This window comes from Rhamphochromis sp. 'chilingali' (assembly GCF_963969265.1).
Source record: "Rhamphochromis sp. 'chilingali' genome assembly, chromosome: 7".
NCBI lineage: Eukaryota > Metazoa > Chordata > Actinopteri > Cichliformes > Cichlidae > Rhamphochromis > Rhamphochromis sp. 'chilingali'.
The window spans coordinates 3,806,892-3,834,169 of NC_137934.1; the positions used below are offsets into that span (position 1 = coordinate 3,806,892).

General features: G+C 40.6%; 3 protein-coding genes across 6 annotated transcripts; 2 read left to right on the forward strand and 1 right to left on the reverse strand.

Annotated features, from left to right (window-relative positions):
* Positions 1-6,758: 6,758 nt before the first annotated feature.
* Positions 6,759-13,217, forward strand: LOC308400391 (sodium-coupled monocarboxylate transporter 1-like). Its single transcript, XM_080888053.1, has 17 exons — positions 6,759-7,013; positions 7,376-7,495; positions 7,670-7,735; positions 7,846-7,897; positions 7,990-8,057; positions 8,887-8,925; positions 9,354-9,469; positions 9,599-9,739; positions 10,063-10,192; positions 10,297-10,385; positions 10,512-10,621; positions 11,082-11,149; positions 11,295-11,381; positions 12,203-12,417; positions 12,543-12,640; positions 12,718-12,806; positions 12,889-13,217. Exons 1-17 carry the CDS (start codon positions 6,789-6,791, stop codon positions 12,991-12,993), a joined length of 1,818 nt encoding a protein of 605 aa, XP_080744179.1. The 5' UTR covers positions 6,759-6,788; the 3' UTR covers positions 12,994-13,217.
* Positions 13,218-14,393: 1,176 nt separating this feature from the next.
* On the reverse strand, positions 14,394-15,630 carry lyrm5a (LYR motif containing 5a). 2 transcript variants are annotated; one of them, XM_080886400.1, is made up of 3 exons: positions 15,571-15,630; positions 15,310-15,365; positions 14,394-15,222 (listed from the first exon to the last, which is right to left on the reverse strand). In XM_080886400.1, exons 2-3 carry the CDS (start codon positions 15,352-15,354, stop codon positions 15,010-15,012), a joined length of 258 nt encoding a protein of 85 aa, XP_080742526.1. In that variant the 5' UTR covers positions 15,355-15,365; positions 15,571-15,630; the 3' UTR covers positions 14,394-15,009. The 2 variants fall into 2 exon arrangements, with proteins under 2 accessions (XP_080742526.1, XP_080742527.1); XM_080886401.1 differs by lacking the exon at positions 15,571-15,630 and adding an exon at positions 15,467-15,559.
* Positions 15,631-15,677: 47 nt separating this feature from the next.
* On the forward strand, positions 15,678-26,712 carry dnai7 (dynein axonemal intermediate chain 7). Of its 3 annotated transcripts, XM_080886397.1 has the most exons (16): positions 15,685-15,699; positions 17,014-17,031; positions 17,225-17,303; positions 18,315-18,403; positions 18,514-18,618; positions 18,706-18,843; positions 19,081-19,215; positions 19,320-19,423; positions 20,216-20,404; positions 20,481-20,587; positions 22,393-22,553; positions 22,634-22,793; positions 22,866-23,080; positions 23,175-23,333; positions 24,136-24,249; positions 26,309-26,712. In XM_080886397.1, the coding sequence occupies exons 1-16, from the start codon at positions 15,697-15,699 to the stop codon at positions 26,582-26,584; spliced, it is 2,052 nt and encodes a 683-aa protein (XP_080742523.1). In that variant the 5' UTR covers positions 15,685-15,696; the 3' UTR covers positions 26,585-26,712. The 3 variants fall into 3 exon arrangements, with proteins under 3 accessions (XP_080742525.1, XP_080742523.1, XP_080742524.1); XM_080886399.1 differs by lacking the exon at positions 17,014-17,031 and having other exon boundaries at positions 15,678-15,699; XM_080886398.1 differs by lacking the exon at positions 15,685-15,699 and having other exon boundaries at positions 17,149-17,303.
* The last annotated feature ends 566 nt before the right edge of the window (positions 26,713-27,278 follow it).

The following is a 27,278-nucleotide window of genomic DNA, read 5'->3' on the forward strand; positions in this document are numbered from 1 at the left end:
CTGATTTTAATTGAAAGCCTGCGTGCGCTAGTACCGCTTGCCACGAGTTCCCAGAATCCTTTGCGGTTCTACCCGTGAATGACGTCACATTTTCAATCTCCATATAATATGCATGTTAAATTTTATATTTGGGGTAAAATATCAAGTCTTTTCAAGTAAACCGGTTCAAGTCCAATTCAAGTCCCAAGTCATTGGTGTAAAAGTCCAAGTCAAGTCACAAGTCTTAGAACATTTTTTCAAGTCAAGTCTAAAGTCATAAAATTAATGACTCGAGTCTGACTCGAGTCCAAGTCATGTGACTCGAGTCCACACCTCTGGAACAAACCACAAGACGACGTGACCATTATCCTTCAGAAAGACAACAGCGCCACATATTTGCAAAAGTTAAACATAGCACTTCAACACAACCACCTCATGACAATTGTCAAGCCCGGTGGTGGAGAGGTTACAATTTGGGCTCGTTTTCCAGCGACAGGACCCGGGCACCTTGCCGTCAGAGACAATCAAACTCCTCTGTATGCCAAAGTATTCAATAGTAAGATATGAAACCATCTTTCTGGCCAACAGTTAAAGCTTGGACCAAATTGTTTCATGAAATAACACCAGCTAGTCTATAACAGAATGGCCAAAAAAGAAGAGTCTGGTGTTGCAGTGGTCCAAACTCCAGACATCAGCTCAATTAAAACACTGTGGCAGGATCTTAGCAGAGCTCTGCATGAACAAATACCTGCAAACCGAAGCAATACTGAAAAGAGAAGGAGCCAAGATTCCTCCACAGGAATGTGAGAGACTGAATAAGTCCTCAAGAAAACATTATTTCAAGTTATTGCTACTAAAGGTGGGTCTACAACCTACTGAAAGATGCAGTGTAAGATTTCATAGCCCTATGAGAACCCCCCTTTTCAGAATCCAACTGTATCTTTTAAATGGCTGTGAGACTGACACCCACTACACCCTTTATACACTTTTCTCAGACAGGCATGAACATTTTCAAACTTTTCTCTCTTGTTTAAACACTCAAAGTTCAAACCTTCGTAGAAAAAGAAATCCCGTATTATGGGATTAAACCAAAGGCACCCGCAGGTGCCTTTCACAGTGCAAAATGTTGATGTGTTTGTCGGGGAGAAAACTTACAAACATACAGTACAGCGCTTCAGAGTTTTTTTTTTATGACACCGCACGAGGAGATTGATTGACAATGGTCTACAGCCAATCAGAGCGCAGAATACAATGCGCTGTTTAAAAAAAAAGCATGCAAAAGGTGAACCGCGTTATTTGCATGTAATTGTGGGAAAATTCCATGAGATTACATTATTTTTACGGTAACTCACCGTACTCATGGAAACAGCTGTAAAATACAGCAAATGTAACAATTGGTGATGTTACTGAGATTATATTCACACACACATTCACACACTGGTGATGGCAGCTACATTGTAGCCACAGCCACCCTGGGGCGCACTGACAGAGGCGAGGCTGCCGGACACTGGCGCCACCGGGCCCTCTGACCACCACCAGTAGGCAACGGGTGAAGTGTCTTGCCCAAGGACACAACGACCGAGACTGCCCAAGCCGGGGCTCGAACCGGCAACCTTCCGATTACAAGGCGAACTCCCAGCTCTTGAGCCACGATCACAATTTTTAACAGCCACACTAAAATTTAATTCCTTGAACTGAATGGAACCTCATATATTAATAAATGTATTTGTTTATTCAAACAATGTGAAACATTATTAATACTATTAATTAATAGTATACTTGTAAGGTTAGTATTGTGATAGAGTCGAGTATATTTTAACTATACTCTTGTAGACATTATGACATTATGCTAGTGTAACGTGAGGGTTCACTAGATGGTTTGGAATCTCTCTGAATAATTAGGAACAGCAAGACGGAGACGGATAACTTTTTAGCAGCCTCTTTACTTTTAGCACACGGCAACAACAACCCACACTTCCTGTGTGCCGCCCTCATGAATACTTCACTGGCCTCTCAGAAGCCAGGAAATCTTACTCAGATCAAAACAGGGAAAACAACCAGGTAGATATAACACATACTTATTACTGGTTTGAACATGCATGTCTAAACATTCAAACATGTAAACATGTAAATATCAAAACACGTAACCACCAAATAGCTACATAACTAGCTTTATAACCTTTGTAAACACCTCTTTGTATATCAAATTAGATTTAAATTTACTTCTACACTTTACACTAGTACAATATGGTGAACAAAAAGTACATCTAAAAGTTAATTTCAAGAATACTAAAACGGGAGCCAATATAGTCCCAAGAAGCATTATTAGAATACGTACTAGGTAAGGTATACTTGGGGAATATGATTGAAGTATACTTATTTTTTGTATGGCCAGCAACAAAAACTAATGGCTACATTTAGAGTAATGTTTAAAAATGGCTTCATTTAGCAGGGTGTTCCTTTTTTTCTCTTCTTATTCTTTCTTATACTGGACCTTCATTTGTTTTGTATAAGGTGGTACTTTTTAAGACTCAAATAAAGCTGCAAAGCAGGAGAACAACATGGCCATCAACTATTCTGTGCTACAGATCCAGTTCGCTGCAGCACAGAGTAATGATGAGACCGTTAACATGTGCAACTTAGAAGTAGTCAGAGGTAACTGGATGTTCAATCAGGTTAAATGCAAGGTTGATTGGATTATATCTGAAGATCATATGCTATTCGTGATAACTCTGCTAGACTCCAAATTGCTCATCCATGCGGGAGTATCTCAAAATTAAATGAAACCACTTAACACTTTTTCCCTAAAATGGACTGGCATGGGACACATTAAAGTTTGATCGGAACCTGCTAATCAGTCTGAAGGTAAGTGTTTTTTCACTTATTCGAGAGAAGTCCGAAATGCGTTCTTATTACTGTTTGTTTTGACTTTTAAGCTACCCTACCAGGATATTTTCATTCAAATGCTAAGTCAAAATGTCAATATCTATGAATGTGGAGACTCAAAAGACTAGTTTGGTAATAGTTGCCGATGGATTTATGAGACTTGATAGAAACTTGGACGTTTCCAGCAGGTGAATCGGTGAACTAGGTTGCGCCCAAATGCTTAAAGCTGTTAGCTGGTCAGTGTTTTCAGGTGTGCTTGTACTACCTGTATGGTGCGGAGTGCTGACTAAGTCATGTTAAACCCATTAAAGCGTCGAGCTCAAATATCTTTTCATTTTTCTGCACTGTTCTCTTGTCGGCACACATTTTCTGTTTATTGAAGCCTTTTGTGAATAATTTTGATCATGTAAAAACTGGGAATTGGTCCCTATTGACAATACTCTTATTTTTTGCATTGCATATGTCACTTAGGAAAGGTAATTGGTCACTGAACTTTTTGCAATTATGTGTATTTCTAAATTTTGTGGCTTCAGTGCACGCAAATTTATATTGTTCAGTTTGCATGTTAAAAGCCTGCCAGGCACCCCAAGGCTGATTATGCTTGGTAAGAAGTCATTCATGAAATAGAGCTGATTAGACCATATTAAAATTTCTGTTTGGCACAGGAGCTTTTCGTGGACACAGGTATCCAGCCTCTGTTTTGTTAGCTCAAATTTCTGTAATTTCCTTTATAAACCAAGGTTGTTGGACATGTGTCTCAGTGAATCCAGCAAAGTAACAATATCAAATTTCACATTACATATTACTGATCAACATAGTAGTCTAGCTACACCAACAGCAGAAATACTGAAGTCAATACTGTAAAGTTTAACAGCAGCACAAACTATAACTCCAAAATAACCATACAGTTGATTCATCTCCGGTAATTTAACTGGGCTGACTCTTTGTTAGGTGTGTTTAATGTGCAAAATAATTCCCAATTATGTACAATTATAATATGTTAAAATGGACTTATGTACATAAGGCCATTAATAATTAACTGTACATAGCTATTTGCTTTATGACTATCTAGACAGTGTGAAGAAGTGAAGTATTGAAATTATTTTATGTTGCATAATGACAACATGTTGCCCCTGTACATTTAAGGACAAAGTTCAATGACCGCCACCTGCTGGATGGTGAGTGCAGAGGGCCGTGTAATTGTTGAGCTGGACAAAGAGAACATCTTTGCTGATGCAATGTCAGTCTTCTTTGGTTCATTCTATGTATTGAACCTGGAATACCAGGAGTCAGCGTGTGCAAGGTTTTTTGTAAGGATAAACCCTGATGAAGCGCCTTGAGGCGACTTTTGTTGTGATTTGGCGCTATATAAATAAAATTGAATTGAACTGAATTGAAGAGGGAACAAAATGTACCTCCAAGGTTGGGACAAGCAGAAGGACTGAAGCGAAAGGTTGTTCACATTAACCCTCATGTCACAACTTTCCTCCAGCGGCTTACTGAATTTGAGTGGAGAACTTCAAATTAGGTAACTGTTTTTGCCATTTTTAGTGAATTTCTTGTATAATTTAAGTGTCCAATGTGTTGTTACCCGTGTTTCCACAGATGATCCATGGCCCATGCTTTCTGGACATTTACACAAGACGAACAACAATGAAGACAAGCTCTCTTGCCATCTTGCAAGACGCTGTCTCTGTCCAATAGGTTTTTTTGAGTGCGACAGTTTTGATTTTTTTCCCTTCTTTTACCCGTTTGTTAAAAATTATTTCAGCTACTTACACTTTAATTGTCACATGTATTGGCTCACCCTACAAATCAATGAACTCAGTCCACAAAGCAAGATCAGGGTTCAGTGCAGGACAGTCAAGTTACTTCACACCACACACCCTTATCCATGTCCTTGTGGACCCTGTTTTGTGCATTGATTTGGTGGTGTGAGCCAGTATTTTGGACAAAAGGCAGAAGTGTGGGGCTTGATATTATATTCATTACAATTCAGTTTATTTGTATGGTGCCAACAAAATGAATGCCAAGGCACTTCACATTGTAGGTTTAAGACCCTACAAAATATAACTAAGAAAACCCAACACTTGAGCATATGTGGATGCCATGATATGGATATGACATAATATCGTTATTGTTTGTACAACCATCTGAGGAAATAATGTATTACATGGTTTAGTAAAAACAAGTGCTTCCTCAATGAAAATATGTTTTCAGTTCTTTTCAGTTTTTGATTTTGGAAATGTGTATTTCAGCAGGGAAAAATCAGAATTGAAATAAAGTGGTGCAAAGCACATGAATTATATTTTGTGTGTGTCTATCTATCTATCTATCTATCTATCTATCTATCTATCTATCTATCTATCTATCTATCTATCTATCTATCTATCTATCTATCCTTTTGGAATCCTCCAGTCTCTTACAGTATGTTACTGTTAACTGAAATTACGGTAAATTACGACCTGTTAAACAGTAAATGACCGCCTGTTGGGACACGGTATCCTCTAGCAGAGATGAATATTTTTGGTACTGATGCGTGATAACGGTAAGTTACTGGTTAATATATTGCAGTTTATTACCTTGCAGCGGGCTTACAGTGACAAACCGTGAATAAACGGTAGTATACCAATGTCTTAATCACAGTATGATGTTACTTTGTTGACGTAATTTACGACATAACGACATAACAGTATCTCACTGGGGACAGTGACGCCGTGATGTCGTTATGTCGTAAAAAAGGCTACGGTGCGTTACCATAATTTGTCCAAGAGTATTATACCACACCAGCAAAAAACGGTATCATCCTGCAGAACGGAAAGCTACCGTAACACGGCGTCACGGTATGATGCTGGCAACAGTGACGCCAGTATGTTACCGTAAAGTGGCGATGAAAAGTCTAACAGTGTACTTTGTTACTTCCCACCTCTGGGCCACATAGTTTACTTAATGCAGCTTGTTTCCCAGCTGTTTCCATCACTTAAATGATAACTGATAAATAAACAATGATGATAATTGTCAAATGTTAAGTGCATGATTTGCAGACATTTTAATAACTTTTATTAAACTCAGCACAGTCTCATCCATCACCAACACAAATGATCAAGCCAAATGTCACACTGACTGACAGTCAATTGCTTTACATCCCTAGAGCACTGAGTACGTACCTGATCTGTTCACAGTACATGATGAACTCTGTCCTTTGAGCACTGGTATGTGACTGAGGCTAAAGCTGAATTAGTTAATAAATCTTCACGATTAAAATGTCAGTTGTTACACGATGTTGTTGCAGGTTGCGGTATCGGAGTGTTGTGTGTTTCTATAGCTGACCTGGTAGTGAGAACGGGTTGCAACTCCACAATATGTCTGTGACTTTTTCCTCCTGCCTTGATTTCATTACATATGTATGATCAGATAATTTGTCTGCAGCACTCCTATCATGGTTGAGGCCACATTCAAAACATTGAGCCAACTTAAATGTTGAGTCACTTGGGAAACATCTCCCCAAGTTAACAAGACTTGCTCTGGGAAAACTGTGAAACTTATTGAAATACAGTTAAAAGTCCAAAGTTTATGCTGCTCACTTTTCCTAAAGATATCACGTGGGGCAGAGTCTTAAACAAGTGTAATAAAGGCGCTTAGGAGGCCATAGCAGTGTGTCTTAAATGCAATAACTGATTATCAAACCTTCAAATATCACAGAGGGTTTTATGTGTTTGGGTTCAAACTTTAACTTCTAAACTTTATTCATTAACTTTGAGTGTCAAGTTAACCTGAAAGGACACGTGCGCGCACCGTCTGGAATAATTTATCTTACAGTTCAATAGAGTACCTGGAGGTGATGACACCGCCTTCCCAGTGATCTACAAAACACTGCCTGATAAACGCTTTAGCTTTATTTCAGTTTTGCTCCGACTGATAAAATGTCCGGGGATGCTCACTTGCTCGTGGCAGCAGACTATGTGGTGTTTGCTGTCGTTCTGCTCCTGTCTGCTGCTGTTGGTTTTTATTACGCCTGGAGAAGCAGGAGACAAGGAACCTCCAGGGACTTTTTAACTGGGGGCCGAAAACTCAATGCCCTGGCTGTCTCCATGTCCCTCACTGCCAGCTACATGTCATCCGTCACTGTGCTCTCCAACCCAGCCGAGGTAACGTGTCGGGACTGTCCTGGATCTGCACTCAGCTTCCTCAGCGCACAAACATTTATTCAGAGCTTAAATTAGAATTTTACAAAATGTGTAAAACTGTGATTTCTGTGCATTAGAAGACGGCTGGAGTCAGCTAACCGAGCATTACTTTGAGTGCACCGCTTTCAATTTCAAACAAATCAAATAACGAATTTAAAGTTTTCGTGTTACTCACCAGAGTTCAGCACTGTTCATATGTTGCTCCAAAGCTCGTTCAGTATCAGCAGCATCAGCGTTTCAAATGATCTCCGGCAAAGTTTCACCAGCCAACCAGCTGTTTTGCTATTTTGTGTTTCCATAAATCTTTTTCAACCTGTCCGTAGGTGTATGGCTACGGAGCCATATTTGGCTATTTAAGTATTTCCTATGTAATAGCAGTGGTGTACACATCCGAAGTCTTTCTCCCAGTTTTCTACAGACTGGCCATCAACAGCACATATGAGGTAACTGTGGTTTTGTTTTCAACATTATTTTTGCTATATTTTAAACTGTTGGCTGGGCTACACCTGTCAGTAAGTGTACAAAGTACTAGCTTTGAATTGGAGGGAGTGAGGGGAACTAGAAGTTTCATGTATCAGTATCAATATGCGTCTTTTCTCTGTCTGGTCTCTGCCAAGTATCTGGAGCTGCGTTTCAGCAGAGCCACTCGTCTCCTGGGAATGCTGATCTTCTTTTTTAACGCAGTAAGAAGCCAGTGGTTCAATCTTTGTAGTGCTTTGACTTCTGCACATAAAACTACGTTGGTATCAGCAGAGACATGTTGTTGCTGTGACTTTCTAACTTTTTGCCACAGTTGCTCTACACTGGACTTGTAATTTATGCTCCAGCTCTGGCTTTGAACCAAGGTATGTCAGCTCCAGTTCGCAGCAGTTAAGTTCGTGAAGGGATCTTGAACAAGAGTGTTTCCCCTGTTAATGAATTTCCCTTCTTTTTGCAGTGACTGGTATGAACCTGTGGGGTGGGATTATTTCGACAGCCACTGTTTGTACTTTGTATTGTGCACTGGTTAGTAAAACATTTATTACATACGACACACACACTGCAGTGCATCACATTGTCAGTCGAACCTCATCGAGCATCACTAAGCCAGGAACCTTAAGAGACCCCCACTTTCACATTCAGCAGAGATTAAATGAGAATATTTACATTTTCCTAAAATTCACGAGGTCCCCTTCCCATTTACCCTTTAAAACAAAATATCTCTCATTTAACATCACCTCTGATTTCTTGACTTTTTCATTTGGATGATTTAATTCAAATGATTTGTTTTGTTTCATGAAAAATATGTGCCCATTTTTAAAATTTGATGTTTTCACCTGCAATCACTAAGGGTCAAAAGTTGAAACCGTGATTGCATAATGTGTTGCGTCACCTGTTTTTTTTTTTTTTTCTAAAAGTCTGCAAACATTTGAAAGCTTAGAAACCAGTTGCTGTAGTTTACAGAGCACAGTGTTTTCTCATTCATGGGTAATCTAGGACTTCAGCTTTTCAACAGTCTCCACAAAAAATGTGACTCTTCAGACAGGACAAATTTTCACTTTGCTCCATTGCAGATTAAACAGAGGTATACAGCTGCCTGTGGATGCATTAGTTGTTAGTAATCTCTGGCACTTTTCCATAGCTTGTCCTTTGTCCTGTCCCCCCCTTATTAATGTACTTATTACTGAAAAAAGTAACATCGTTAGTGACGCCGTTATTCCCATCACTTGTGCTTTCTGAAAATGTTCTACTACAGAATACGGTCACATATTTCCACGTTATGCATTCTGTTCATAAATACAGCTTCCTAACCTTTTTGACAGAGATTTTTCTTGTTTTGTGGCGTTTGTTACAGGGTGGCCTGAAAGCTGTGGTGTGGACAGATGTTGTTCAGGTAGGGTTCTGGATCAAATAAAACGAAAAAAAAAATACACAAATGCCTCCAAATAGTTGTGGTAGATGGCTGCCCCTTCCTGACGTTCACGTTTCTTCCTGTTAAAAGGGAGTTTTTTGGTTCACACTGCCATTTGATTGCTGGCGTTTTCTCTGGATTGTAGGGTCTTTATCTTACAGTATAATGTCCTTTTGTTATGATTTGGAACCATATAAATATATTCCATTGCTATGTAAGTAAAACTGAATTAAATTGCAATCAGGTTTCAGTCTAATTTTATCGACACCACAACCACGTTTGAGTCATGTCTTGATTCTTTGCAGTATTCATGTAAATTAGCAAGAATTTGATAACTGGGACCAAAATCTGTCAACATAGTTACAGAATACAGATCTGCCAACCAAACAAATCTCTGATTTTTCTTCCAGATTGGAATAATGTTTGCAGGCTACATGTCTGTTATAATCAAAAGTGTGATCTTAAAAGGAGGAATCTCCACTATCTTGTCAGATGCCCAAGAAGGAGGAAGAATTAACTTTGTGGAGTGAGTATATGTGTGTGTGTGTGTGTGTGTGTGTGTGTGTGTGTGTGTGTGTGTGTGTGTGTGTGTGTGTGTGTGTGTGTGTGTGTGTGTGTGTTATACTAAAATCATGCTTTCATTTTGTAATCCCAGCTTTGACATAAACCCTCTGAGAAGACACACTTTTTGGACACTAGTCATCGGAGGGACATTTGGTTGGAGTGCAGTTTATGGGACCTACCAACCTCAAGTTCAGAGATACAACTCCTGCAAGAGCATTAAACATGCCAGATTGTGAGTGATTCAAAGGAATGTATTCCTTCCTTCCTGTTTAGCTTGCAAAACTAATAATTAAAATAATAATAATAAAAAAAACACCAATAAACAACGATATATGACACGTCTATTTCCACATCTATGTAAATTCTGATTCAGCCAAAGGCACAACATTGGTGGGGTTTGCTGGCAAATGACACGTTCTTATCATAAACTCGGAAAAGATAGCTATGATAAATGATGACATCATCAGCATACAGTGATAAGAAATATAATCTCGTTTGCTATGCTACACTGATTTTTGTTTGCATGCTTCACTTTTTCGTGTTGTGTTTTTTCAGAGCTCTCTTCATCAACATGTTAGGCCTAGTTTGCACCCTGACATCGTCAGTGATTTCAGGGCTGTGTCTTTATTCGTTCTATAAGAACTGTGACCCATGGAAAGCTGGACAAGTTTCATCACCTGATCAGGTACATACACATAAACAAAGAAAACGAAGGATGTACTAACAGTGCCACTGTTTTTATTCAAGTTGTTTTGTGATCTTTCAATAAAGTTTTTTTTTCCTTTACAGCTGTTGCCTTATTTGGTGATGGATATCTTGGCAGATCACCAAGGTCTTCCAGGACTATTTTTTGCTGCAGTATATAGTGCCTCTCTGAGGTTCATACAACATAATTTGATATATTTTTATTCATGTTGCATGTAACATTTAAAGCTGTGCCACATTTGAAGTGTCAGTTATGTCCATTAGTCCAGAGTAAACATGGTTCATTTCTTCATGTTCAGCACAGTTTCTACTTCAATCAACGCAATGGCTGCAGTGACCATGGAGGACCTGATCAAACCACGCATTAAACTATCTGAGAAAAAGCTTCTCTTGATCTCCAAAGGGCTGAGTAAATAACAAGTTTCCTGTTGTTTGTTTATGATATACAGTGGGGCAAAAGAGTATTTAGTCAGCCACCAATTGTGCAAGAGAGGCCTGTAATTTTCATCATAGGTATATCTCAACTATGAGAGACAAAATGAGAAAACCTTGTGAAGATTTACAGAAAACGTTTGACCTCTGTCATTGCCAACAAATGGTATATAACAAAGTATTGAGATGAACTTTTGTTGTTGACCAAATACTTATTTTCCACCATAATTTGCAAATAAATTCTTTAAAAATCTATGATGAAAATTACAGTCCTCTCATGTTTTTAAGTGGGAGAACTTGCAAAATTGGTGGCTGACTAAATGCTTTTTTTTGCCCCAGTGTAAGCTGCATGTTATGTTAGATTAAACTAATCTCTGTTTTGTGGATGTGGCTGGTAGTCGATAAAAATGTCATTTTGTGATGTGATGTTTTTGCAGGTGTGTTTTTTGGAATTGTCTGCATTGCTATGGCTGGACTGGCATCACTCATGGGACATATGATGCAGGTAGAGGGATCTGTTAATGCAGAGCTGTCAGTGTTTTCAGGCAAACACATTCAGGAACGTTGTTGTTGTTTATTAGAAAGCACCTCACCTCAGTAAATTCAACCATTTTTAAAGTGTTTTTTGAGCTGCAGGTCTCTTCAAACAGGCAGTGTCCATCATTGGTGGGGTCACTGGGGGTCCTTTACTCGGTCTGTTCAGTTTGGGTGTCCTCTGTCCATTTGTCAACTCCAAAGTAAGTCCATTCTCATTTTGGTATTTTCATTTGAAAATTTCTACCTCCAGGGATCTCAAAATCTGGCCAAAATCAGCCCTTGGTAGCATGAAAGAATCGACATTTGTATCATTGTTTCAACTGTATTGCATCAACCTGTCATCGTATAACATAGTGCAGGGAGCATTTTTTTCTTATACGGTATTTACAGTATAAAAAGCCACCCTTATTAATGTTCAATGTTTAAAAAATGTTAACGGCATGAAAAAAAATAACAATTACCAAATACCTTTAAAAACCAACTATAATCTTTATATTTTTTTATTTATTTATTTTTGTTTGTTTGTTTTTACTGCATAGCTGTAAAACCCCATCAATTGACCCTGTTCAGTGGAACCAACTCGCAGGATTTTATAATTTGTTGAGATTGAGCTTTTTGAGCTTATTGTTAAGATTGGATCAGGTGCTGAGCCGTCTCTTGGTTGCGCGGCGTTGATGGGGGCTTGCTGGTTGAGCATTTCCACTTCCACTCTCTGTGGTTACACACCACTTTGTAACAAATCATTAGTTATTATTCATCATCTAGTTATAATCCATCTCTCTGGATTGTAGGGCCTTTACCTTACAATATAAAGTGCCTCCAACCAAGTTTTTGTTGTGATTTGGAACTGTATAAATGAACTCAGAAATCATCCGTTTTCGCTTACATAGTTCTGCTGTCAAACTGAAAATAATATTGAAAAATGAGCCTGAGCGTTGAGTGACACTCGACTCTGACAAACATTTTTGACTGTTGGTCTATGTAATATATATTTCATGAAGCTCCTTATATTTGTCCACAGGGAGGCCTATGGGGCCTCGTGGCAGGTTTGGCTGTAGCTGTGTCTGTGACCATTGGAGAATTGATATCCCCTTCTCCTCCTGAGATGACCCGACCTCTCTCGCTGAGCACTGAGGGTTGTAAATTTACTTCTGGTGGCAGTCTCAATTGGACTACCCCACTGCCAACAGAACCAAGTCTTTTTACCACAACCCCAGGACAGAATACTGATGACATGTAAGTGTGGTTCAGTCTGTGTTAGATCAATTAATATAATATTGCCTGGTGAGATGGGATGACCGAGCTTTCCTATAATATAAATAAAGGGCATATGAGAAAAAACTAATTTCTCTCACCACCAGACATGCGGTTCAGTGGCACTCTCCATCCTACCTTTACTTCTGTGTCATTGGAGGTTTAACAGCTATTATTGTTGGAATAATCATCAGTCTCTTGACAGGTAAGAAAAAAAGAAAAGATTTTGCCATTGGAACTGTGATATCATTTTCTTATTGTTTCTTCCACTTATCATTTCAGGGGGATTGAGGGAGACGGTGGACCCAAGACTTATGCTAATGAAAGAAGACACTCTTTCTTATCACCTGTTCAAACGTGTCAAAGATGGGGTACGTGCTGAAGAGCAAAGGTATCAAAAGCAACAGACTGAAGACAGGTGCTCAATTCTGCCTTGTACTTTTCCTTCCTTAGGTCATGGGAGGAACAGACAATGTTGGTCTGCCAAACAAGGAGGATGGAATCAATAAACCTGCACATGGGAAAATTGACAACGATATCCGTGTCTCATCTTTTTAACGACCGATACAGCTGAAGACAGAGCTGCTGCAATGCTCAAATCCAGGATTGTAATCACCTTACTTCATAAGAAATGAGACCAAAGGAACTGAGTTGTCAGCGAGACAATCGTGCTTTTATTTTTCCAGTGATTCAGCAAAAAGTAGAAAGCACTTCTCTCAAATATCTACTTGTGTACAATGATGATTTCTGTCTGTATTGTTTAGATTAACACGTTATTAATAAAAAGCCACATGATAAACATTTCAATTCAATTCAATTTTATTTATACAGCGCCAAATCACAGCAACAGTCACCTCAAGGTGCTTTATATTGTAAGGTAGACCCTACAATAATACATACAGAGAAAAACCCAACAGTCATATGACCCCCTATGAGCAAGCGCTTTGGCAACAGTGGGAAGGAAAAACTCCCTTTTAACAGGAAGAAACCTCCAGCAGAACCAGGCTCAGGGAGGGGCGGGGCCATCTGCTGCGACCGGTTGGGGTGAGAGAAGGAAGACAGGATGAAAGACATGCTGTGGAAGGAATAGTCGAAATAGTTCAAACATAAGTGTTCCTCTCTTTCTGGAATGTTTGAATTTCTCTGACCAGGAGGGCAACGCAGACTTGTCTGAAACATCCACAGGATACAATCCATACAAACAGGCAATGAATACATTCAAGGTAGTTTTGATGCTATTTATTATGAGTCATAAAGTTTTTTTAGCTTCGGTTTATTAACTCAAATGTCACAAGACGACGTGACCATTGTCCTTCAGAAACACAGCAGCTCCGCATTTTGCAAAAAGTGAAACATAGCACTTCAACACAACCACCTCATGACAATTGTCAAGCCCAGTGGTCATGATTTGGGCTCGTTTTCCAGCTACAGGACCCGGGCACCTTGCATTCAGAGTCACAATGAACTCCTCTGTATACCAAAGCATTTTAGAGTAAGATATGAAACCTTCTGTGTGCCCGGCAGTTAAAGCTTGGACCAAATTGGATCATGAAATAACACCAGCTAATCTATAACAGAATGGCCTAAAAAGAAGAGACAGGTGTTGCAATGGTCCAGTCAAGGTCTAGACATCAGCTCAATTAAAACACTGCAGCAGGATCTTAGCAGAGCGCTGCATGAACAAATACCTGCAAACCTCAATAAACCGAAGCAACACTGAAAAGAGAAGGAGCCAAGATTCCTCCACAGGAATGTGAGAGACTGAATAAGTCCTCAAGAAAACATTATTTCAAGCTATTGGTGCTAAAGGTGGGTCTACAACCCATTGAATCATGCCAAGTACTGTGTCATAGGATTTCATAGTCTCATGAAAACTTCCTTTTTCAGAATCCATGCAGACTGACACTAGATCTGCAAGGTTTAGGTTGATTGCAATAGCAGGAATAAGTAACACTAAGCTGTGTTTGTGGTTTATTATGACACGAGACACCACTCTAAGAAATCTGTAACATTTATGTTTGCCTTTTGTGTAACAGCACATGAATCCATTCCCATGTACACTTATTTCTCAAAAAATGTGAGCATGTATTTACAAATATATACACTGAAATACATTCTAAAACTCACGTATTACATTAAAGACAGCTGCTTTAAAAAAAAAAAAAAAAGTACACAACCTCTTGTACAAATGATCAATGTTACAATTTGGACACCTTGGTGTAAACACTGGGTAACTCATCTGGTGAAGCATTTGTTTTAAATACACTAAAATGTGACAATGGGACAAAGAATGCATAAAACATATTCTAGGCTTACAAACAGTATATGAAATTGAAAGAGTGGCCTTAGGTACAAAATATCAATGACAGTGATGATCGCTTTGCAACACCCAGAGATGAGGATTTTATTTCCCTTTCAGAGGCAACCTTAGTTGAGTTTAATAAAGGAGCAGCTGATGTAAATTCTGTTCTTTGTTTTGGACCCGGTAGGTGTTAAAAGGTGTTTGTGAATCCGAAATAACCGATTACCACACTGTAATCCAGGAAAACCACTTGGAGCTATCAGCGTGTGCCATTATTTTTCGGGTTCATAGTATCTTTTTTTCATGGCCCGATATTTTCGGAGGAAATACAGAGCTTCTAGCTCCTTGATGACATGATCCCCCCGGGCCACCAGCTGTTTGATCTTCTCCGGGTCGGTAACGTCTTTATGCTTCATGAATGCTGACTTCAGGCGCTGTTTGAAGTACGCTGCTCCCTGAGGGTATTCACGGCCGAGATACAGGAGCTTGTTTGGAGAGGAGAGACACATTTTTAAAGCTCTGCAGCATTGCACACCACCCAGCGTTGTTTCTCTTAACACCAGTTTACTTACATTTTTGTACAGCCTGATAACTTCAGTTTTTAAAGGGTTGGACATGGCCTTTCACACTTTTGAAACGAGAAGAGGAGAAAGGGAAGGTCAGGAGAGAGAGCACACAGAAACCATTACACAAAATTAAGTTTAGCTTAGCAGCTAGCTTACGAATTACCATGTAGAGCACCGCATTTATGCCAAGCGCAACAAATTGACATTTACACGTGTTATATTATGTACGCCAATGAAGAGAAAAATGTCTTTTCCTTGCGTCCTTACCTATGAATGCAAGGGACAACTCCGTAGTGCACGTTGTCGCACGTCGTTTCGTTCTGTCGCAAATAAAAAACATAGCAAGTACGCATGCGTATAGGTTGCCACGGTTACCCAGACGCGCGGACGAACATGGTGAGGGTTTTTCCCCTCTATTATTTCCTTATAATAGACCAACTTAAATATTATTTTTAAAGGTCTATGTGATTACAGGCTACCAGTTAGCGCAATTACGTAGTAACCTATTAGTTTACTGTACGAAATACAGTTTCGTAGTTCTTAACTTCGACACTTTCTCTCTCTCTCTCTCTCTTTATATACAGAGGTGGCAAAAGTACAGACTTTCTTTACTTAAGTAGAACAACTAAGTAGTACAGATACCTGGGTTAAAAAAATGCTCCACCAATAGTTGAAGCACTGAAGCAACTGTTTTACTCAAAAGAGGAAAAGTACAGGCTCTGAAATGTACTCCAAGAAAGAAAGTAGCTCTTTGTAGGACAATTCTAACAAGGAAACTGAACCTCCTGCTATATTAATATAATATCATTATACTATTAGTACATGATAACACAAATACAATAATCTAAATTAATACAATAACATAAATTATAATCCCAGTGAATATGCCCAGTTTGAATGTGTTATATAGGACCCAATGCAGTGGAAAGGAATATTTAAAAAAAGAAAAAAAGAAGCGGTTTTCTGTTGCCTCCACATTTAAACATTAACTCTTGATTTTAAAGTGAGATTCAGCAGGTGGGGGACACTAAGATCTGTGGAGTGGCTCAGCAAAGGGAAAAGAATTACACCTCATAATAATGTCTAATGTGAGATTCAGTAGATTTTATTTGTGTACATGCTGTGGTCAGCTGACCTGCTGCTCTTTGTGAATTTACACAACTGAATTTAGCAAGATGTCAGCAGTTTTCACAAGATGTCCTGGGTGATGTCCATCCTCTACACTGACACGGACACCACTCCTCTACTCATTAGATTGTCTTTACAGTAGACAGTATAAAGTTCAGTGAATTAATCTAAACATCATCAGCTTAAGTGTGAAGTTATTTCACAGTCTTTTCTCTCCCTGTGAAATAAAACCGTAAATAAACAGTCTGTGTTTTAGCTGATAGAAATGTTGAATTTGAAATTACCTGCCACTTAGCGCTAGCTAGATTATGAAGTTCCACTAACACAAAAGGTCACCTGCACTACTTCTGGAAATGTAGGCAGTAAAAGTAAAAGGGTGTCAGAAAAATAAATAATTAAGTAAAGTACCTGGATTTTCTACATAAGTACTGTAACAAAATATTTGTATTTAGTTACTCCCCACCTCTCTATATCTATCTATAGTGTATATAGATATAGATAGATACATAGTTTCTTGAATTTCTGTTGTGAAACATGACATTCTGTAACTTTCTCTCTGTCTTTTTTTCCTGTGAATGAAAGCTTCCCAAGAAACAACAGGTATGAGCAACAGGCAGTCAGTATATCGTCTGTCTTTGACAATTAGACACAGAACTCAGCTCAAGATACACACAGGAAGCTTCCTTACTCTCTTTCTCGCTGCTTCGTTCTCTTCAGCAATATATCCATTTGCTAGTAGGTACACACTGAACTGTCACTGTTAAACTACACTTGCAATGCTCTGATGCCACAGAAGAAGGCCGGTAAGGTGTCCAAGGCTCAGAGGACAAAGCGGCAGCAAGAGGAGGAGGAGAGGAGACTTCGAGAGGAAGGTGAGCAGTCTCTCTTAATTTAAACCTCCAGTGTAGGTGGCGTTTCTGGCACTGAGACTTTAAAGGGAAATTGACTTTTAAAAAAATGAATCTGTTACACTTTTTGAGCTTCTCTCAAGATTTGTTCATTGTCATTATGTTGCTAGAACGTAACAAAAATTGCAATGGTGCTCTCGGTAATAAAGAAAATGTAGAAAAGATAAATAAGATTTACTTAAAAAAAGATAAATGCAGAAGCCTTTAGCAGTCTTTAGAGTAAAGTGACTGGATGTGAGTGTTCGTGCAGGTGGTCCATGGGGAAGGGCAGGTGGACGGATGGCTTTCACAGCTCTTGGAAAAATAGCTGTCCCTCAGCCGGGTGGTAGTGGTCTTTATGTATCTATACCATTTCCTAGATGGCAAAGGTATGAACAGTTCGTGTCCCGGGTGAGTGGGGTCAGCAGCAATATGGCTGGCCTTCCTTTGCAGTCTGCCAGCTTATACTGAATTGAGGTCTGTTAGCTGCTTAATGTGTCTTTGGAGGATCCTCTCAAAGAACTTCATGATGACTGGGGTCAGTGCGACTAGGCAGTAATCATTTAGGCAGGCCACAGCTGATTTTTTTTTTGGCACAGGCACAATGATGGAGGACCTAAGGCAGACAGGGATAGTATAAAGTTGCAGAGACAGATTGAAAATGTCCAAAAAGACCCCAGCCAGCTGGTCAGCACATGTCCTCCCTGACACCTTTTCCAGTTTTGCAGCTTTGTTAGTGTTAGTTCTCTTCAGAGAACAAGTCACTTAGTGGAGCTGCAGGATCAGGGGCTGATGCTGCTCCTCTAGTTGAAGGGGAGCAACGGTTGCACCTCCATTAGTGTTGTCAATCTGGAGAAGAAACTGTTCAGGGTATCAGGAAGTGAGGGATCCCAACTGATCTACTGCTCTATGTAGCTGTTTATGAGTAGGAGAGATAGGCGCTTGTTGGTGGATGTGTTCTCTGTTAGCACTGTATCTGTAACATGTACATTGTAGAGGAAGCCCGGATCAGGGCAGAAAGAGAAGAACAGGAGAGAGTGGAAAGAGAGAGAAAGCAGAAGGAAGTGGAAAGGCTTGAGCTAAAGGTAAGAGCCCAGTTTAATATTAACCCTAAATGAAGCATAAAAGAAGAAATGTACATACACAGAAGAGTACTTGGGAATGCTTTGTGTGCTTGGATGTCTTTCTCTGACAGGACCTAGAGCGCAGAGAGGCCGAGTTGAAGGAACTGCACCATCTACTGGAGGAGAATCATACTGCAGTAACCAAATGGAAAACTGAAGCTGTGGAGACAGCCAAGGTGTGGATCCACAAGCATTCTGTCCAGTAGATATGGACATTTTCTTTTTCCCTGATGGATTTCTGGCAGTGTATGCTTTGTGTCCAGTGGGAGCGATACATGCGTTGCGACGGTGCACCAGATCCAGCAGTACAGAAAGAGATGAATACATACATGAGTTTATGGAGAGATGACCCTGAGGTCAACATCACGCTTGTGCTCCAGCAGTGTAATCTTGCTCTGCAGGTCTGTATGTGTTTGTTGATCAATGACAGTAAGGTTATTTTATTTCCCTATTATCAGATAATAACCAGCAACAATTTTCTTTATGTTAACTGGCAATAATTAAGTGATAATAATCAGGATGAAAAATTAAGCACAGGACAAAAGTAGCTCGAGCTATTAAAAATAGAGGTAACTAAAGCCTTGTCTTCAAGTGAGTTATCTGCTGTGTGTTCTAACATAACAAATCTGTTCTTACAGCTGGTAGATGAGTTGGAAGATTTCCTCAAAGATGTTACAGATCCCCAGGAGGGCCAGAAGTACCAGAAGGTTCTCATAAATTTGCAGGAGCTAATTCACTCAAAACACCACCTTGCTACTGAAGAGATCCTTAAGGTACAAGATACCTGATTATTCCCATGATAACACATCAGGATGCAGTTTGATTTATAGTAACAATATAGCAATAAGTCCAAAACCCTGCGTGTCCATGGTTTCAGAGTGCCAGTGAAAACGTCAGCACTGAGACAGGCAACATGCAGACTGTGATCAAAGATGACAACATTACACTATGTCTCTGGGCCAACCTCAATAAGATTCCAAGGTTTGTTCATAAAGCTATCATCTTAGAATTTCATTCTGTTATATATCCACTGTTACAGTGGTGGATGCTCATATTAAAGTTTCACATGGTGAAATCAGTGTATGTGTAAGGAATCTCTTTGAGTCAACGCTCACACTTCAGACTCTTCAGTTCTAGGAGTGAGCACAGAAGCTCAACCCTCTCTTTAGCAGCCATTCAGAAGAAAGTTGGTTTAAGTGAGCAGGAAGGAAGCCAGACAGCGGTTAGACAGACAGACCAACTGTCCGTCTGTCCACCCATCTTCTGCTGCTTATCTAGGTTTGGGTTGCAGGGGCAGCAGTCTAAACAGAGACAGCCAGACCCTTGCCAACTCCTCCAGTTCATCTGGGGGGACACTGAGGCATTTCCAAGCCAGCAGAGAGACACTAAAGACATCTTTTCAGCATGTTCTAGGTCAGCCCAGGGTATCCTAGTAGGACATGCCAGAAACGCCTCATCATCTCATCCAGCAGCAATGGGCTAATTGTCCACGAACTCCTGAAACCCCTTTTGAACAGGGGGACCACCACCATGATCTGCCAAATGTCGCTGGCTCCCACATTTTCCTTCTGATGCTGCCCATCCAAAAATAGAAATATGGTGCTAGAAATGAACATCATTCCAACGTTAAAGAAAGTCAATCATTTGTAGCTGTGCCTTATGATGAAGATGAAATTTGTGGACAGTACCTAAACACAGACTTGTACAAATGTTGCCTGTAGGTACACAGGCTGATGTTTTATTCCTCTTTGTGTTTCTACCTGGTCCATCCAGGTTTAAGAGTGTCAGCTTCAGTGAGGCAGGCCTCAGCTTTGAGCTTCCCAAGCAGCTGGCTGTGAGTGACATTGCTGTGCGCATCCTCCACACCCGGTATGACCACCTATCTTCATTAGCCAGGATGACTCATCTGAGAACACACACACTCAGCAACAGGGTCTACCCGGCGATGCAGTCCACCCAAAGGTTAGGCGAGAGGGCGGTAAGATGAAAGCTTCTGTTGTGGGTTCCTTCATTTACTGGGTTCTTTTCCTTCCTATAGAATGCACATCTCACAGAGTGCAGCCAGTCTGTGGTCAAGGAGGAGCAGTCCAGAGCCTGAAGAGAGCCAAGTGAGCCACGTCCAAACACTGATGGAGGCACTTGATGGTAAGATGGTCTTTAAATACAGTGGGGCAAAAAAGTATTTAGTCAGCCACCGATTGTGCAAGTTCCCCCACTTAAAATGATGACAGAGGTCAGTAATTTGCACCAGAGGTACACTTCAACTGTGAGAGACAGAATGTGAAAGAAAAAAAATCCATGAATTCACATGGTAGGATTTGTAAAGAATTTATTCGTAAATCAGGGTGGAAAATAAGTATTTGGTCACCTCAAACATGGAAAATCTCTGGCTCTCACAGACCTGTAACGTCTTCTGTAAGAAGCTTTTCTGTCCCCCACTCGTTACCTGTATGAATGGCACCTGTTTGAACTCATCTGTATAAAAGACACCTGTCCACAGCCTCAAACAGTCAGACTCCAAACTCCGCCATGGCCAAGACCAAAGAGCTTTCGAAGGACACCAGGAAAAGTATTGTAGACCTGCACCAGACTGGGAAGAGTGAATCTACAATAGGCAAGCAGCTTGGTGTGAAGAAATCAACTGTGGGAGCAATCATCAGAAAATGGAAGACATACAAGACCACTGATAATCTCCCTCGATCTGGGGCTCCACGCAAGATCTCATCCCGTGGGGTCAAAATGATCATGAGAACGGTGAGCAAAGATCCCAGAACCACACGGGGGGACCTGGTGAATGACCTGCAGAGAGCTGGGACCAAAGTAACAAAGGTCACCATCAGTAACACACTACAACGGCAGGGAATCAAATCCCGCAGTGCCAGACGTGTTCCGCTGCTGAAGCCAGTGCATGTCCAGGCCCGTCTGAAGTTTGCCAGAGAGCACATGGATGATACAGCAGAGGATTGGGAGAATGTCATGTGGTCAGATGAAACCAAAGTAGAACTTTTTGGTATAAACTCAACTCGTCGTGTTTGGAGGAAGAAGAATACTGAGTTGCATCCCAAGAACACCATACCTACTGTGAAGCATGGGGGTGGAAACATCATGCTATGGGGCTGTTTTTCTGCCAAGGGGACAGGACGACTGATCCGTGTTAAGGACAGAATGAATGGGGCCATGTATCGTGAGATTTTGAGCCAAAACCTCCTTCCATCAGTGAGAACTTTGAAGATGAAACGAGGCTGGGTCTTCCAACATGACAATGATCCAAAACACACCGCCCGGGCAACAAAGGAGTGGCTCCGTAAGAAGCATTTGAAAGTCCTGGAGTGGCCTAGCCAGTCTCCAGACCTCAACCCCATAGAAAATCTGTGGCGGGAGTTGAAAGTCCGTGTTGCTCGGCGACAGCCCCAAAACATCACTGCTCTCGAGAAGATCTGCATGGAGGAATGGGCCAAAATACCAGCTACTGTGTGTGCAAACCTGGTAAAGACCTATAGTAAACGTTTGACCTCTGTTATTGCCAACAAAGGTTATGTTACAAAGTATTGAGTTGTATTTTTGTTATTGACCAAATACTTATTTTCCACCCTGATTTACGAATAAATTCTTTACAAATCCTACCATGTGGATTCATGGATTTTTTTTTTCACATTCTGTCTCTCACAGTTGAAGTGTACCTCTGGTGCAAATTACTGACCTCTGTCATCATTTTAGGTGGGGGAACTTGCACAATCGGTGGCTGACTAAATACTTTTTTGCCCCACTGTAAAAAGCAAGCACATAAACTAAACTCGTTTTAAAAATACATATCACACTATGTCACAACTAACTCTATGTCAATGATTATTGTAAACTTAGCTTAGAAAGAATGTGTTTATTTCTACAGACAAATTAACCAGCGGTTCTTCTAAAAGCCTTAATGACAGTTCTGTCTGTCTGTTCACCAGTCAGGGATCCGATTGGTCCCCCGGAGGAGCACACAGTGATCAACCCTGTTGCCCAGGTGGTAGACTTGATGGAGTACACACCTCTGGGTGGAGTATTCTACTATGATGCGTTTCACCTCCCACCTCAAATTCAATATGCCCATGGCTGGAAATTTGTGCAGGTGAAGAGATAAGGGTCTTCCAGCTAGCATGAGATCAAACCTCACTTGTACTCAAAGTGCATGCCTGTTTTTGTTTGTAGGTGTTGAGGACAGGTATGCAGGTCTTCTCTTATCAGGCTGAGAAGTCTGGTTTGGATGGCCACGAGGCTCTCCCCTGTCCTCTTATTGGGGTGTCTGTGACACTGCCCGACTCTGTTGTCTTCTTGGAAGCTCCACAAGTGGCTCGCTGGGATGCTGCAGGTATACCACACTCTGAAATACATCTGAAAGACCCCACAAAGTCAAAGATATTGAAACTGTCTACTCCCAAAGGTAAGCAGTGGAGGATGGATGGTATCACCGACATCTCCTATGATGAGTCTGAGGCCAAAATCTCTTTCAAGATGGACTCCTTCCAAGCGTTTGCGCTGATGCAGAAAACCTACGCCAACCTTCCTTTTCAGAGCTGGGAGCTCCGGCCACTGGGCCAGGACTCTGCTCTCTACACTGTCAACGGGGCGTTCATAAACATCAGCATCACTATTCAGGTAAGACGGCAGGAGCACTGTGGACGCAAGACGCAGGAAATAAACAGGAGATGTGGCTTAACTGTTACAATTTGTGCATCTGTGTCACTGATAGGATAATAAATGTATGCTGCAATCAGAGCAAGAGGGGGGGCTCTCTCACCTCATCGGAAAGTGGATGAGTGGCTCGGACCTGCAGAAGGCCATGGTCGACGCTGGGGTCAACATCTTTGTGAATGAATACGCGCACAAATACGTCAGCAGCACTGCCAAGGTCTGCAACACAAAACCAAGATGCTAAATTTGAGACGCTAATATGAGAAGCTTAATAAGAATCCTTCAAAGATTGAAATGCATTTTATGAAGTCAAATGGGTTTCAGAATGGAAAAATGGACTTGAACGCCCCTTTAAATGAGGAGATTGAAAAACAAGGTTCGGCTGATATTTCACATGGTACCCACTATTTAAGCAGCTCAGACTACCCCCAGTTGTTGTGCATCTTTTCATTCATCTGACTGAAGAAGTGAATAAGTGCTTTTCATGTCACCAATTAGGGCTGTCAACATTAAGGCGTTAATGCGTCATGACGATTAAAATTTTTAACGCAATCAACCCATCTGGAGCGCAGACTGGACAAACTGCCCAAAATGCATTGACAGAGACATTTCAGGGATTTTGAGTCATTCTGCGCTCCAGATGGGTTGATTGCGCTAAAAAAAAAAAAAAAAAAAAAAAAAAAAGTAAATAGCGTTATTTGCGATGACTGCGTTAGCGTTAGCATTGACAGCCCTACACCAAATATAAATGACTACAGACGGAAATGTCAGTTAGCGTGTGACTTGGTTGGTGAGATTTTCACCTGATGGTAGCATTACGTTAAAAGGTTTGAACCAAAGTTTGTATTACACAGTGCATGTAAGTGTCCCATGAAATCATAAGATAAATACGTTTTTCTGCATTTACACAGGGCTGCCTGAAGCGGTCCTGATATGTAGTTTTAAACAACAATTTAATTATTGTGTTTTTGCAGTATTAAGAATTACGAAATGATCTGTGGGGTTTCTGTCCTCTTCAGGACCCACTCACACAGCACGCTGCCTACGAACAGATGGCCCTCTTTTCCTCTGCCTGTGCATTCTCGTGGAGCAAGTGGAATGCTAAATGTGGAGCTGAGCATCTGGTCATGCAGGTACTCTCTCACACATAGATACACTTTATGCAATGTAGTATTTTACTCCATTATCTACTTAAGGCCTCAGTCACACTAGAGTAAAAATAGAACGGCTACCTCTGTGCGAGCAGGAGAAAAAACTGTGGCTGGTGAGTGATTGTGCTGAAAATATTTTTGCTACCTGGGAATGACCGCAAGAAGTTGTGGGGACCACTTTTGGTTGCAAGGAGATTCAGCATGTTGCCAGGTGGGAGGTAACCTGTCTCTGCCTGATTCGGACCGACTGCAATCCCTCTCAAAGAGATTGGTGAAGGTTTGCGATTAATCGCCATCCACTTTACAAATGCAAACATGCTGTAATCAACTGGAGTCAGTCTGTACCAATTAGCACGACTCTGCTACCTGATCAATTAATGAACCAAGAAAACGTGAATTACTAAAGTTTGTGCCAGAAAATTTTGCATAAACTGTGCTGAATTTTAAAACTAAAAAACGTGTTTAGTTATTTAGAATGGGAGGTGGACATGTTTTCAGAACGATTGCATAATTAATACACCCGATTGGCTCAAAGTGGAGAGCGAGACATAACTTTGGCTCCGTCCTGTCATTCTTTACTCAGTCCTCTGAGTGTTTAGAGCTGAGCCTCGTGTATTCCTGCTGTGCAGTAACACTGGGATTTAATTAAACAGCAGAACTCAAAGAAGCATCGGAGGGAGGCGGGGGAGATGTTGGACAAATGATGCATACAAGGATGTGTCTTGTTTTGGCAACCTATCATTTTTATTATAATGGGCAGAGCAGGTTTCAGTATTCAGGGTTTTAGAGATTTGAAACATCTCTTTAGAAATGTTTTCTCAGCAGTGTGCAAAGACAGGAAATTTTAAGGTTTTCTTTTACTTCCTTAATAGATGCATTTACATAACATCTCTGTCAAAATGCAGCTGTTTGGGGACTGTGTTAGTTTAATATGCAGTATGAACAGCGTTATCCTCTCTACTCGAGAAACTGGCAAACGCAATTCAAATATTTTAAATTACCAGAATTAAATCCTGTGTCTACTTAGTGCTACTTGGCCAGCTGTACCACTTTATGGTACGTAGAGTAAAGTGAGGTGAATGTTATCTGTATCTCATTACCATTATTTTTCTTTTTTTTTTTTTTTTTTACTTTAAAACTCCATGTAGAGGAGGAGGCATCTTCTTCCATGTACTAAGACCAACAGCAGACGTTCAATTTGAGAATTGATAAATAAGTGAACACGTTTTACAGAATCATGAAGCGAATGAAGGTCAGGTTAGAGTTTACCTTTTAATTGAGAAGTCTAGCTGGTCTTACCAGCTGCACCACAAATTGTGTGTGTAACATTTGTTGAGCGATGCCTTCAGTTTCTAACTGCAGGATGTGTGACAGCAGCTCTGTTGCATAACACCAATTCAGTTTCACACACTGCAGAGAAGCTCAGACAGATGCATGCATTTACACATGTAGCAGAGTAACAGCACATTAACACAGACGGCAAACAAACATATTGAGTCTCCTTCGGCCCGGTCTTGTTTATCTGAATTGCTTTCTGTTTTCTGCCCCAGGCTCTGCTATAGAATCACATGTCTGATGCAGACAGCAGTAGATTTGAGAGCTATCACAGGTAATTGTGATATTATTGAAAACCCGATTTTATGTAATTGTCAATTCACCCTCCCCCCGCATGTGGTCTCAGACCTGGGCCCGGTCTCTGAAGCAGCCATTTCAAAGTCAAGGACACGGCACACAGTTGCAACAATTGTGGTTTGGCTGCAGTCTCCAATTACCATTCTCTCTAGTGCAGCTCTAGATTAAAGCAGACTACCACCTGGGTTCTCTTAACATCAACCTTTACGCAGCCAGAGCTATGAAAAAGGTAAAACAGTAGGCTTTTTATAGAACACAAAACCAAGAAGCAAAAGTGATATTAACTTGTGACTACCTGATTCTCACCAAAAGGTTACTGACCATAGTTGAGCAGACAGAACAGAGATGAAATTGGCTAACATTTAATATGCTTTAATGTTACATCAACTTGCAAAACTCTCTTTGCCAGGTGTGTGAGCACCACAATCCCTCCCCCGTGCCCAAGGACTCATGGAGTCTGTACCTTCTGGGAGCTCAGAGGAGTCGAAAGCTGGCGATCACAGAAACAAGTGAAGCTTTTTCTCCAGATCATTATCCTGGCAGCGAGTTTCACTCCACCTTCATCCACTTGCTTCAGGACACCATGAGTCCTGATGGCGTCGCTCGGACCAGAAATTCCCATCATTTGTTTGTCGACACAGTGCAGAGCCTGCTTTGTGCCACAAGGCCCCTGATGTATTCATAATCCCAGTGAAATAAACTTAAAAATGCACGACTAAATACAACAACGAGAGAGCTGAATTTGAATTGTACACTTGGATACACATAACACACATCTTCTATTGTAGAATTGGCTACTTTATTTGTGAAAAGATCCACGCATCTCCTTTGGAACATACAAAAGTGTATGAAGTTGTGGCAACCACAGCAAAAACTTGAAGATGGAAAATACAAAAAAAACCAAACAAAAAAAAACGTTTGTGTTGAAACTGTAATAATGCAGAAATACAAGTTAAAACTCATAATCACATTTTCCACTCAAAACTAGCAAACTCATAAATATAGACTTCATAAACACTTAAGAGTTTTATTACCAGTGTTTAAAGAGTTAAGTTATAAACTGTCCTCAGCAACCGATGAGGTAAAATTCCATTAAAAATGCTGGTATTCTCCTGCATCCTCAAGTACATAAAATGTGTTTAAAAAGCCACAGGTGGAGCAGCTCACTGAACAGCTGAGCAGCACTATCACACATGCATACACACAGATAATCTTATTTAGCAAACATAATGTGATGCATAAACTCCTCTATGGGGTTAACTATTCCTGAGGCCAGGCCTGTGCTGTCGATGCAAGTCTTATAGGAATTTGCAGGCACAGTAAACATCCCAACAGCCTCTGCTCTCCCAGTGCAATAAATATCTCTGGAGGGCTGATGA

Excerpts from the sequence above, each read along its gene's own strand:
- LOC308400391 (XM_080888053.1), top strand. The coding sequence starts at position 6,789 with ATGTCCGGGGATGCTCACTTGCTCGTGGCAGCAGACTATGTGGTGTTT. Across the intron at positions 8,926-9,353 it reads TGTGGACAGATGTTGTTCAG|ATTGGAATAATGTTTGCAGG; the intron begins GTAGGGTTCTGG and ends TTTTTCTTCCAG. Across the intron at positions 12,641-12,717 it reads AATCATCAGTCTCTTGACAG|GGGGATTGAGGGAGACGGTG; the intron begins GTAAGAAAAAAA and ends TTATCATTTCAG.
- lyrm5a (XM_080886400.1), bottom strand. The coding sequence starts at position 15,354 with ATGTCCAACCCTTTAAAAACTGAAGTTATCAGGCTGTACAAAAAT. Across the intron at positions 15,223-15,309 it reads TTATCAGGCTGTACAAAAAT|CTCCTGTATCTCGGCCGTGA; the intron begins GTAAGTAAACTG and ends TCTCCAAACAAG.
- dnai7 (XM_080886397.1), top strand. Across the intron at positions 23,081-23,174 it reads ACATCAGCATCACTATTCAG|GATAATAAATGTATGCTGCA; the intron begins GTAAGACGGCAG and ends TGTCACTGATAG. Across the intron at positions 24,250-26,308 it reads CTGAGCATCTGGTCATGCAG|GTGTGTGAGCACCACAATCC; the intron begins GTACTCTCTCAC and ends TCTCTTTGCCAG.